The following is a 13,567-nucleotide window of genomic DNA, read 5'->3' as shown; positions in this document are numbered from 1 at the left end:
TCCAAAGGTAGTAGGACTTTCTAAAGTTTTTGATCAGAGAAACATAAAAATGATATTTTTGATATTTAATATGAGTACATAGAAGGCAGAGAGAACAGTTAAAATGCAATGAACAATATTCCACCATTTTGATTATACAGATTTGAATCAAATAGGTTAATGTTGGATGAAAATAAGTGATGTATGGGGAGAAACATCAAAGAAACACAAAAGTATTTGATAATGAATGAACAAGCAGAAGTTAAGAAGGATTTAGTAATAGTTCAAAGAAACCAGAAAGAGATCAAACCAGTTTGATTTTTTGGTTTGATTAATGATATGTTTATTTGTTGATATATGTTTTCGTTAATGCCTTTGGGGGTAGATGTGGTATAAAGGCCAATTTTAAACATGTTAATTTTTATGTAAGAATAAAATCCAAACAAAGGGCTAAACAGTTTGTTATAAAAAATGGAAGGATTCTTTGGAGAGAAATAAGGGTAGGAGATATAAATTTGTCATCCTGATAGTTATTAATTGATACCATGAAGGAAGAAGTATCAGAGAGAGGGAGAAAGAAAGGGAGGATGTGAAAAAAAAAGAAAGAAATGGAGAGAAGTGAGAAGGATAAGAAATGAGAAGGATCAGGAGTGAGCATTCATGGAGAATCATTCATACATCACTGTGGGAAGAGAATATGAAGCCATCAGAACTGACAAAGTAGTGCTTCATAGAGAGGGACAGAGTACAACAGCTTGTCTGATGCCATAGAAACCAAGAGGAGGAGAGTTTCAAGTTTAAGGTATACGTTCAGCTAAGTCAAACTCCTAATCATGGTGGAGGATAAGTTAAATAAAGAAGTACACATTGCATGTTGCAAATGTCATCATCCATGGAATTCAAAGGCAGAAGAATAAAAAAATTTCAGAGATAATTTTAAAATGTTGGTTCTTGGATATGGTTGGTTTCAGATGCCTCTGTCAAGATGCTGACAAATAGGAAATATAAGAATGGTAAATAAACAGGAGATAATAAGTATAAGTGATACTTTACTATTTATTTAAGGCTGTCAGTAGTTGAAACTCTATGCTAAGTGCATTGTATGTATTATCTTTAATCTTAACAGAAATATAATGATCCAAGGAAATTATCCCTATTTGGAGATTATGCAAATGGGACTTTAAAGGTTTAAGTAATTTTCTTGACCCATATGTGTAGTAAATGCTGGACCTATTTTGCAATTTGGATTGAACTAATCCTACTAAGTTTAGATATAAAGATTTACTTCTCCCTAAAGGTGATATCTGCTCAGGCTTGTAAGCAGCACAATAGTTTATAAGGCAGCAAAACTGTCTTCCAGAGGGAGATCTTTGAAAGTTTAGTGTTTCTCTAATGTGGGAAGTGGGAATGTATTAATACACGGAGCATATGAAGATGGCTCATTATGGGGATGATTTTACTAGGAAATTAACAATAGAGAATTAAGGCATTCAAGCAGCAGTTGCAGCTTACTCAAATAACATTGAGTTTCTGAGTGAAGTTTCTCTAGAAACAGTGCCCTCTGCCAAAAAAGAAAGAGAAAAGAGAAAAAAAAGTAGCAGTAGAAATAATCTGAGTTTAGAGATCAATAAAGCAGACTTTGGGGAAAGGGTATTAGCAATTCTGGGGGTAGTTTTTTCCTGCCTCATTTATACTGTAGCCTATAACTAAATATCTTGCCACCGACCTTAGCGTCAGAGACTAGGAGAAAACAGGGCAAGACTCTTGTACATATTATGCAAAAAGGGAGCAGGTAAGAGCACTGACTTATATTGAAAATAATAGTTTTACTCAAACCAGCTGTTAATAATAATGGGATCTAAATACTGGTCTAAAATAGTTGAAAGCGAATCAGTGCAAGAGGGTCATCAGCAAATCACTTAGTTTTGATTAGAAAGAATCTAGAACAATGTGACTAAAATAGAACGGGAGGTGTTTGCAGATCCAAAACTCTTGGTAGGCCAAGATCTGGTATGGGGTTGTGAAAAAGAAAACACAGATTGTTACTAATTTCTGTGACAATATTTGTTACCATGGAGCTGAACTAATGCTACTTTGAAGTTATCAAATTGATCATGTCATTAAACAAGAAACATGCTACATATTCTATGGAGAGATTCTTAAGAACATTAGTACAATTTATTTTGCCCTATGGGTGTTTTGTTTTAATCCAGATTAGTTAGCACAAAAATAAAATTTATTTGCTTATTTAAGTACAACTGCTTAATCATGTTCATATTCCTCTTATGAAGGGAATTTTATACTAAAATATAAAACATTTCATCTAAATCTATGTATATAAAAAGTAGGTGATGTAAATATATCCAATTTTAAGATAGATTTCTACACCTCTAAATGTTTGCCTTGATATTTTTCAAAAAGTGAATTTACTTATGAAATATACTTACTGGTTATATTGTGCTTTACATTGTGTTTTTGTAGTAATATTCAGAATACTGATATTATATTTTACTTCAATGAGGTCACAGTCACATTATTTTTGTCTTCAATGTCTCCAATGTCTATGGGGAAAAAAGTCCTACCTGGGTTCATCAGATTTTTTTTCTAGAGAACAGCAGAATACAAACTCTAAAAATATCAAATCTTATATACCTGGCACCTCCTATTTAGATTAAGGTGTTTGAAGTCAATAAAGAAGTTCCATTTTAATTTGCAGACCTAAGGCCCCTAGATGAATACTATGCAAACAACATGCATTCATTTTTTATGATGACAAGGAAATAATCAGTGACTTAGTGATGCTCTCAAATCTCTATTTGGAAAGTAAATATTTTCTATTAAAGATGACTTTTCAGTTACACATTTTTAAGAAAGGATATTAGGGGAAATCTCAGCCAAGTGTGGGTAAATTGCTTAAATCATGAATTGATTACTGTCTATTAAGCAGCTTTTATTTTGAATGCATGTGATCACTTTAACCACAAGCTCCATTTTCTGTATCTCCTATCAGCAGTTGCAGCATCCAGCGATCAAAGCCAGATTCCTATAATTGCTGTGTCTGTGACAGTGGGAGTCATTTTGTTGGCAGTGGTTATCGGCTTCCTCCTCAGTGGAAGGTAAGAGAGGAAGCTGTGATTCTGAAGTTTTGCAGCTGATCTCTTCCTCACCTTGATCTGACCATTTGGCTGTTAAGCACATCCCAAAACAAATCAGGCAAGCAATATATCAGCAGATAATCTCAATACATGATGCAATTCCTAAGCCTTATCTTGTTCCTATTATTGATGATTTTTAAGCCCACAATTTCTCTTTTTAGGTATGCTCTCTTCATAAGAGCTGCGTTGATGTGTTATTGTTTATTCGGTTCATATAGCTATATCTCTTTATATGACACAGGTTTCTTAATCTGAAATTTTTTGTCTCTCAAAAGTGTATATGGTTGTCTGCTTCAAGATTAATTAGTGTTTGGGAAAAGTTATCTCTGTGCCAAGTATATTTTGAGGAGTAAGACATGATTCTATTTAGCCAGTATTCTATCCTAACAGGGTGGTGTATCCAAAACAGAAATTATGGCAAACAAGCTCCTTAGAAAATGACCAAACATTTTCACTGACTGCTTTTATTTTCAGCTTCTAAGTGATTTCAACCTGAATATTTCAATTATGGTGTATACTGATTTGAAGTGAATTGTATTAAATATTATCGAAATAGATACATGAATATATAATATATTACGTATCTACATCTTTTCATTTTATGCAAAAAAAGAGGTCGAGTCTTAATAAGAGCTGTTCTAGGTGTTTTCTGATATTGAGCTGAGCATAATCAACAATAAAAAATAAAATAAAATAAAGTAGAATAAAACAAAGTGAAGTAAATAAAACAAGAGTATGCTATTTTCCTACAATAAACATAGCTTCACATATTTTTTAAATCCAGGCCATTATTAGAAGGGATATTTAGTAATGGGAGCTGTCCATTTGAAAATATATTTTGGTGTTAGACCATTATAGAAAACTTAATGAAAGTCTTCCTGGAAATATTTATTTCTCAGAAAAAAAGTGAAAATGTACCATAAGGTCCCCCCAAAAAGCCAGGAAATCAATGTTCATATTGATTTTGTTACTGTTCTACTCATTTACTGTTGACTCTTCAGCACCTATTCAACTCATAAATATACAGAATTTGGCACTTTTCAAAGTACTGCATATTGTGTTCTGAAAAGATTTATGACTATATCCTTAAATTACAGAAGTAACAGTTTATTTTTATAAAATATCACAAAATCTTTTGAACATTCCCTCATTGTATCTGAAAATCCTATTACTTCTGGTTCTTATTTATTTGTTTGAAGTTTTCTTAAAAATATATGCAGTAATTCATTGCTTACTTTTAATGTTAGATTGGCATTTATGTATTTCTAGAATTTCTAGCTAGGGGATAGTTTGTGTTCTGTTGAGGACAATCAAGCCCATCCCAGGCAGGGGGATGGCTATCTAGTGCCCCACTGATTTCATCTCTCTGAAGTCACCTGAGGAGAATGCACAACCTGTATCCCTGCTTTCTGGAAGATAAGCTGATTTCACTAGACTTGTCAGATTTTGACACAATAGTATAATGAAGTTGCATGAATTGTAACTACTAAGAAAACTACCACGTGACAATGTGTCTTTTCCACCCCAAATTATACATGATGCCTTTGCAGAGCTGGTTTGTAATGCCATTTCTTTATTTCAGACTGAGATAAGAGTTAGTGGTTTCCTTTCTAATAAGTTCAATAAACATTAGTTATATTTATGGACATGGAGGTTATAAGAAGATTCTTTATTTGTTGTGTGCACACTTAGGAGAAATGAATAAAAATGGAAAAAAGAACCAAGGTCTAGAATCCAATAAATCTGTGTTTTTGAGAGTTTATTAAAGGATACACATCAATTATCAGAAATATGTTGTTGTAGACTTAGCACAGTGAATTTACAGGTGACAGTTTGCTACGGATTCTTGCTCACCCTTATGTGGTATCTTTAGCATTAGACAACAAAATATTTGAAAGAACTTTCAATCTACTTACTATTTGGTAACTGAAGGGTAGTATCATTGTAGTGCATACATGCACACATTCATACAAAGTCACCCATACACTCTGTATTGGTTCTCACACTGCTATGGAGAACTGTTCAAGACTGGGTAATTTATAAAGAAAAGAGGTGTAATTGATTCACAGTTCCACATGGCAGGGGGTGATCTCAGGAAACTCACAATCATGGAGGAAGACACCTGTTCACAAGGCGACAGGAAGGAGAAGTGCTGAAGAGGGGAAGAGCCAAGGGGGAGGAGCCCCCCGTGAAACCATTAGATCTCCTGAGAACAAATTTACTCTCATGAGAACAGCATTTGGAAAACTGCCCGCATAATCCGATTACCTCCACCTGGTCTCTCCCTTGATATGTGGGGATTATGCGGATTACAATGCAAGATAAGATTTGAGTGGAGACACAAAGCCTAACCCTCTCTTTCTCTCTCTCTCTCTCTCTCTCTCTCTCTCTCTCTCTCTCTATCTCTCTCTCTCTCTCTCTCCCTCGCACACACACACACACACACAAATTCTATATATACCTGAAATTTCTGTTCAAGAAAAATGAAATTTTAGTATAATGTCTCATTTGTACTGGAATCAGGTCTATGCCCAAAACACATAGCTTAATTTTCTGCCAAATCCAAGGCTTGGTAAAACATTTTTGAACATTTTGTCTGATGAAAGTGTAATTACTTTTAAAAACAGCAACATCTAAGCAATTAGTACATTGTTCATTCATATTAAAATACTTTTCTAATCCAATTTAATTTTGCAACACAGTTTAAGATGCTGACACTAGGAATTTGCAGTTGAAAAGACAGCACATTTCGCCAAAAACAAATCTGAGGCTTATACTTTTTTAGAAGCCAATTTTCTGCATGAAATTTTAATTACTTTATTTTCTTGGATGTGTTTTCTTGAATTTCGGGGAGCATTTGTCATATGATAGAAACATCCTTGGCCATTGTATTGTACTCTTCATGGACAAACTATTTTATATTTTATTATATGAGTATAACTATTCAAAAGCTAAATGATATGATTCTTGAAAGACTTTTTCTATCTCACTTAAGGCAATGAACTTTGTAATTTTTGTTTGGACCAATTAAATCTAACTCACCCTGCAGTACCTAGATTGTCCTGAATTAACCCAGTAAAGATTTGTTAAATAAATGGAAAATTAAATGAAGAAATGTAGCCAAAACCTAACATAAATTTGGGAAACTATATTTGAGTAATAGCAAATTATTTTAAAAAGATGTAAAGATATAGGATTAGATATGTTTCTCCCTTCTCTCTGTGCCAAAATATGATTGATTCTCTCTCTCTCACAGACACGCACACACACATACAACATTTAGACTACCATCTCACTTTGAGCTTACCCTTATTACTATCTAATATCTAGAATATGATATGATAACCCAGATATTTGCTCCTAGGTAACATCATTTAACTAAAAATAACTGGATTCATCATTGGTTAAATAAGTTCATTTATTTTGATATATTGCAAAATATTAATATTGCTTACATGTAATATTCATTGGCAATTTATTTTATGATTTGGGCCCAAGAGGAAATGTATCTTGAAGATCCATATTCACTAAAAATTTGTGTTTTTTCTTAGACAAAAAAAAGTGCAAATGATGACACACTAGGTATTATGAAACTAATCTCTTTCAAAGAAAAAAGATTAACTTTTAAAATTCTTAAATACACTCAAGGATGAAAAATAAATCAAATATAGAGACTTTTTAATATTTTCAGGCTTAAGTTGATTATACAGAAATATTTTGTAATATTCCTACCCAGACAAAATTTAAAATAATGTAAAGTATCCATCTTGAAGGAAAAATCCTATTTAACAAAATGGCATAGAAGTATAACATATTAGAATTCTTGACAATTTTAGAATGTGTGTGATCTTCCTTTTTAAATATGTTAAGTAATCTATGGGGTATTTTCTGCAGGGTTCAGACTCTCTCCACTGTTTCCCATTAACCTTTAAATGTTTTTTACAGGATTATAAAACAATTGACATGCCTTCCACAAACTATGAGCTAATCATCTTAGGATGGAAATAAATTAAGCCTCTTTATATGCACAGCATATTGAAATTGCTCTTTAACCTTTCTCTTTTATCACTAATGACATTGGGCATTGATAACTTTCTTTTGTCCTAATTTTGTGGAGTTTATCTCTTATATTTACTCTTTTACAGATTTTTAAATATTTAATTTGACCAGTCTTTCATCAATGAATATTTTCACTGTTTTCCAGTTAAATGTTTAAGAAAGTTTTTCACTTTATTTTTTCCTCTTTTTAATCCTTTAAATATGATTAGTGTTATAAAGTTGACTTTTTTATTTATCTGTGTCCTTATTTCAAACAGAGTCTAAATTCTGAAAATTAACTTCTGAATAGTTCAGAGGGTGATGAAAAGCTTAAAGTAACAAGATTTAGGGGTATAGACATACAAAGGAAAACATCTTTTAGTTTACAGAAGCAATTCTTTTTTGAATCTTTCTAAATACAACCTTTGTTATGGAATTAAAGAATATTTTTTAATACTATGTTTCTGATCACTTATTATGTGATCCTGAATTTAATTAAATTTCAAGCCTGCAGAGCTTCACTTTTTATTTTAAATTAAGTCCACATACACAATTAGAAGTAAAAACTTAGACATTGCACACATGTACTCCTCCACCCTCGTTTACACATGTTCTTGCATGTAAGCCAAACACTTGAAGCTTTTTGCTAACTTTAGAAGCAGGAAACAAAAAAGCCAAAAATGTCTCCTGAAGAGGAAGAAGAATTCTGTTATGCTGCTTGGCCTTATGTATGATTTTGTCACAGGATTCTTAGGGTGTTGCTTTTCCAACCAGAAGCCTCTGTGGCCAGGGGAACCTTTGCCTGAGTTTTGCTCAGGCCTGTTGGACTCCTTCTGCCCACTCGCCTTGGCAGGCTGCACTCTTCTCGTGTTACCAGCCCAAATCCCACAATTGCAAAGGGCACGCCAGGCATAGAGCAGTGAGGGGTGCATGAGTGAGCGAGCACAGGGTCTGGCCACTGAGCACAGCCAGGCACGCTGACTGCTGTGGAGGGGTGGATTGCTCCTGGTACCAGCACAAGTACTTGATCAGTGCAAGGCTGCAGCTGAATCAGATGCATCACAAGTAGCTTTCACTGTGGGCATCATGTCTGGATGAGGGGAATGTGGTGGTGCCTGGAAACTTGGAGATACCAGAAACTGCAAAGACCTAAAGAGGGTGCCAAATTCCTGACTCGGAGCAACCCTAGGTCTGGGCTCCCCAAAGGGTTGCCGCTCTTCTCTTCTCTCACTAGCAATATGGTGAGTGTAGAGGAGGGATGTGTTTTAGCCCTGCTTGTATTACAGCTCTTCCACTCTCACCACTCAGTGGGTCGTAAATTCTCATCTCATGTTCAGGAAGAATGAGGTACATGGACAACTGTAGAATGAGCAAGGTGAAGAGATGCTTTATTGAGTAACCAGTACAGCTTTAAGGAGACCCAAAGTGGGTAGCCCCTTTCTGCAGGTAGATCATCCCAATGAGTGCAGCTCACAGTGGAGAGGAGACCCAGAGTGCGTAGCTCCTATCTGCAGGCATGTTGTTCCAAGTCTGAAGCCCCTAGTGGAGAACAGACCCACAGTGGGTAGCTCCTATCTGTACACAGGGAGTCCTGTTGTCTCTCCAGTCTGGCTGAGTCCAGGGTTTTTATGGGCTTCAGCAGGAAGAAAGTGTGTGTTGATTGGACTATGAGCAGCCATAGGCAGGCTGGAGAAAGCACCATAACTTCTCACTCCGGACCAAAGAAGTGATAGCTTAGCCCCCAGACTTCAAGCCATCCCTGACTTGAAGGTGGGAGCCCTTGCCTTCTGTCCAGAATCCTGTCTGCCTCCTGCCACCATCAACATGCTGTCCACAGCACCCAGGCTGTTCATGCTGAGGGGTTCCTGCAGGCCCATGCTGAGCCACTCTCAGATTTCCCTCAGCCTCTCCCCTGTGCTCATTGGTGCCCACAGTTCAGAGGGGGCCAAGGTGGCAGGGGACTGGTGTGTCAGTGCCACCCCAAGTGTGCACACATATGCCTGGGTCACAACAGCACCCAGGCTCATCCTCAACTTTGCTCCAAAATCAGAGTGGGCACCAGGAGTGGGGAGAGGCCAGGCAGTGGGAGCAGAGCCTTCTGAGCCTGCAGGGGCAGGAGGCTTCTCAGGCCCCTGAGAGCACAAGAATGCTTGGGTCCTCAGCTGTGGCTGGGTGTCTGCAGCTTCATGTAGGAGGGTGGGGCTCCTCCCCTGCCAACTTGGAAGGGGGTCGGTGAGGCTTCTACCTTTTTTCCTGTCTCCTACTCATTTCACGGAGCACACAGCCCAAGCCATGCCTCCCCAGTTACAACCAGCTTCTTTGCAGCTGCTGCTCCAGATGGGTCACCACTGCCATCAATTCCCCCTGTGAAGAGGTACTTCTAACTGCCATTAGGATAGGGACAGTAACTACTCTTAACTGTTTCAAACTGATAGGGGGCATTGTTTTGGGGAAAACAGCAGTCAGATCTCTCTCAGAGGCCTATCTAAGGGTGCCCGGGAAGAAAGGAGCCATCATCTGAGGCTCCCGTTGCATGACCACTTGGAGTTTGATGGCCTCTAGACAAGAAGAAACACATTTTACAAGGAGATTAAGTGTGCTTAGATCAAGTGTGATTATTATACAAAGAGGAGCTAAAAGGAAAAAACAATCTAAGAGTAGACTATTTTGAAAAATAATGTTGTGACTAGAGCTGTTTCATCTTGGTCAAAAAAATTAAATCTTGTATGGAGGCAGTTAAACTTTAAAGGAGAAATAACTCTTTAGGGGGGTAGATAATCCCTTGGGAGTTCAGGATTAAGGAGTCTTTGACAAAAATATTTTAGGTGAGGAACAGAACAAAGGTGAGAACAGTAAGCAAGAGGTCTCTACAACTAAGGGTTTGGGAAAAATCTTGGGTTAAATGTGTTCCTGAGATGCCCTCCCTACTCCACGATCTTGCTAAGACAGGAGAGGGGAGTTGTATTGGAGAGAACTGAAAGACCTGCTCCAGTGTCCGGGAGGAAGTCTACTTTTCTCCATTTGACTTCTGAACCACCAGAGCCAGGGAGAAGTGACCCAGGGCCCATCAGTTCTGCTGGACCATTTGGGCTGGACCTAGTGACCTGTCTCCAAGGACAGTCTGTTCTTCAGTGGTCCCCACTGCAAATTGGACAGGGCCAAAGTGGCCTCCTCCTGCTGTCCAGACAGTCCTTCCTAAAGTGCCAATGGCTTGCCACATTTGTAGCAGTTAACAGGTCCATCCAAGGGATTTTGGGATTTGTGAGCCTGCAAGGCAGCTATTAGAGCCTCTGCCTTTTTCTTGTGTCTCCTTTCCCTCTCTTGGGCCTCCTCCTGATTCCTATTGTAAAAGACTGCGGTGGCCACTTTTAGGAGGTTCTCTAAAGTACTATCTGGTCCCATGGCCTGTTTCTGAAGCTTCCGCTTGATGCCAGGGGATGCTTGAATATGAACTTATCCTTCAGGGTCAGTTGTCCCTCAACTGAATCAGGAGTTGGAGATGTGTGCTTTACCAAGGACCCTCTTAGCCTTTCCAGGAAGGCCGTGGGATTTTCATCTAATCCCTGTTCTATCATGAATAGCTTGGACTAATTGAGAGGCTTAGTCCTAGTCCTTCATAATCCCTCCAGGATACACACATGATAATTCTTCCTCTTTCATTCTTCCATTTAATCATTGCAGTCACATTTAGGGTCCTCCAGTGGTATTGCTGTTCTTCCAATGGGAAAAGGCTTATCCCCTTCCCTGGAACTATATGAGATACAAAGCTCATCCCAAAACTTCTGTACTGCTTGCAGGGTGACCTGCTTTTCAGTGGTAGTCAGAGTCTGATTCAAAAGTAACATAATGTCCTTCCAGGTGAGTTCAAATACTTGAGTTAAATTCTGGAAAGCTTGTATGTAACTGTGAGGTCATCTGAAAACTTTACAATATTCCCCTTAATTAGCCTTAAGTTCTGTAGAGAAAAGGGAACTTGAACCCTAATCAATACCTAGGTAGCAGGGGGTTTGTGTGTTAGCACTGCCCCGAATGCACACACACCGGCAAGGTTTTAACAGTGCCCAGGCTTATCCTCAACTTTGCTTTGAAATCAGAGCTGGCACCAGTAGCAAGGAGAGGCCAGGCAGCAGGAGCAGGCATGTCTGAGCCTGCAGGGGCAGGGAGTCTTTTGGGATTCCTGAAAGCACAGGGATGCCAAGATCTATAGCCGCAGTTGGGTGGCTGCAGCTGTGCCTAGAAGAGCAGGGCTCCTGCCCTGTCAATTTGGAAGCGGGTGGGCTTCCATCAATTCCCATCTTCTGTTGGCTCCACAGAGCGTGTAACCTCGGCCTCACCTCCCCCTCTGCAGTCGTTGCCTTTGCAGTGGTCACTCCAGACAGGCCGCCACTGCCATCAATTTTAAGACTATTCATATGTGAGTTTAATGCTATGATGTTCCTTAGATGATAAATTTAATTAAGGAAATGGCTTAATGCTTGTTAAAAGTTATATTTTCTGGCCAAACAATCTTCCATTTGATTGTCATGGTCATGTTCAAATCTTGTACCTAGACATAAAACTACTCAATACTGTTTCTCTTTGTGTTCTATTCAACAGTTGAAACTCAATCCATTTGAAATGTCACAGTTTTCTGAAGCAAAAATTCTTTAGACGTCAGCCAATACTATAATAGAGGCTATCATAATTACAGTCATCAGACCGTGCTAGAAATTAGAGAAACAAGTAAATTTATATAAAACAGTAGGTTTTATTGTTTCAAGAAAATAATATTAAAATTTAGCCTTTTGTACTTACTTTTAAGTCCCTTGAAGTAAGATAGGTTGTAAATGACATCTTCACAATTATCCATTACAAACACTTTTGGACACTTATTGCACATAAACATAAAGGTAAGTCCAGGACATGTGATATAAGAAAACAGTGTCCTTTCTATAAATGTTCTTACTCTTACTTAGTAGCCTGGTAAGGAGACAAAATTTTATAAAACAGAATTACAATAGTTAGGCATAGAAGAAGAAGAGTTTACAATAGAATTGGAATTTTTCTCTTCATGGTAACTTTTCAGTTAGTCTGAATCATTAATTCAAGAAATATTTGAGTTCTTGCTACATGCCTGGCACGGTTCTTATGTTAGTCAAAGCAATGGCTAGAGGGTAAAATCCTTTGAACTTAGAAAATTTTCTTCAAGCTCATTTGGAGTCAAATAAAATATTTATGCGAGAATTTTGAATGCAGCTACTTAATTTAGACACATGAATGAGCTCTGACTACATCTGATATCAAAGCATCATAGTTTCTTGAATGAGTACTTTGTGAAAAGTATATTCATGAAGGGTATGCTCTAAAACCTGCAGAGAAGCCTCTTTGCCTAATGGAAGTAACATGGTAATAGTAATGAAAAGTATAACATTATCTAACATTAATTACATAGCATTTACTACTAGACAATGTTCTAAAGTTTTGCAAGTAATATCTCACACCACCACCATGTCTCAATACTAGATCTATATCTAATTTATAGCTGATAAAATTATCTTCTTGCTGTTTCTTAAAAATTGTAAGAAAGGTCCTGCCTTTATTCTTTTGCATTGGCTCTTCTTACTGTCCAAAACTTCCTTGACACAGAGAACCTTATAGCTTTTTTCTTATTTCTTTCCAATCTTTGCTCAATCTTGTTCTCTCAATTAAGCATACTAAAAAGATGACATGATTATTTCCTCTGCACACCATGCATCATTTTTAGTCGTCTGTCCTACTAGAGAAGGATACAAAATGATAGGGATTTTTATCTGTGCCTTTTTTCCTCTTGGAAAGTGTCCAGAACATAAATTATTGTATACAACTAGTCAGTAAGGGCCTGGAGCTTGAACCCAGCTCTGATGTCACGGCCTTTGCTCTTTAGGATATAACTTCCCCAAGACTTGTGATTATTCAACTTTTGAACTTTTGTATGGGAAGCCTCTGTTTTTCTGCTGCTAAAAATAATGGAATTTACATTTTAAAACTTTAGAAACTATCAGAAATATGAATAAAACACCTCTTAAAAATTAATGTTAGTTTTAGCTTGACACTAAAAAATACATTGAATTTCAGTAGATTCTCCTCCCTTCATGGGACAATTATACCCAGTAAATTGTATTTATTCTAAACTCACACAAATTAAATGTCACCAACTCTATGGTCATACCCGAATTTGTGAACCCTGATTAATTCCATTTCTGTCTACCCTTAAAATTTTATTTTCTCACTGAAGTAGTTTTAGTTCACCATTTAATGTATCTATCACCCCAGTAGATATGTGATCTTGAATATAAGGATTATAATGTAGGTCCTGGGTAAATATCTAATGAAAGTATTACTGGAGGAGTGCAGCTGGAGTTTAAGACTCTTAAAAA

General features: G+C 37.2%; 1 protein-coding gene across 5 annotated transcripts in view; it reads left to right on the top strand.

Moving 5' to 3' along the window:
• The window catches only part of EPHA5 (EPH receptor A5), a 340,958-nt gene that overhangs the window by 255,150 nt on the left and 72,241 nt on the right, over positions 1-13,567 (top strand). For 3 of the 5 annotated variants that reach the window (XM_017958793.3, XM_017958795.3, XM_031664477.1), the window contains one exon: positions 2,990-3,095. In XM_017958793.3, the coding sequence (XP_017814282.1) occupies positions 2,990-3,095 (106 nt within the window). The remainder of the gene's footprint in view (positions 1-2,989; positions 3,096-13,567) is intronic. The other 2 variants (XM_031664478.1, XM_031664476.1) reach the window with 1 other exon arrangement.

This window comes from Papio anubis, chromosome 3, assembly GCF_008728515.1.
Source record: "Papio anubis isolate 15944 chromosome 3, Panubis1.0, whole genome shotgun sequence".
In the NCBI taxonomy this organism is placed as follows: Eukaryota; Metazoa; Chordata; class Mammalia; order Primates; family Cercopithecidae; genus Papio; species Papio anubis.
Note: the sequence above shows the minus strand (reverse complement) of the source record. Positions and strands in the feature narration are given on the sequence as shown.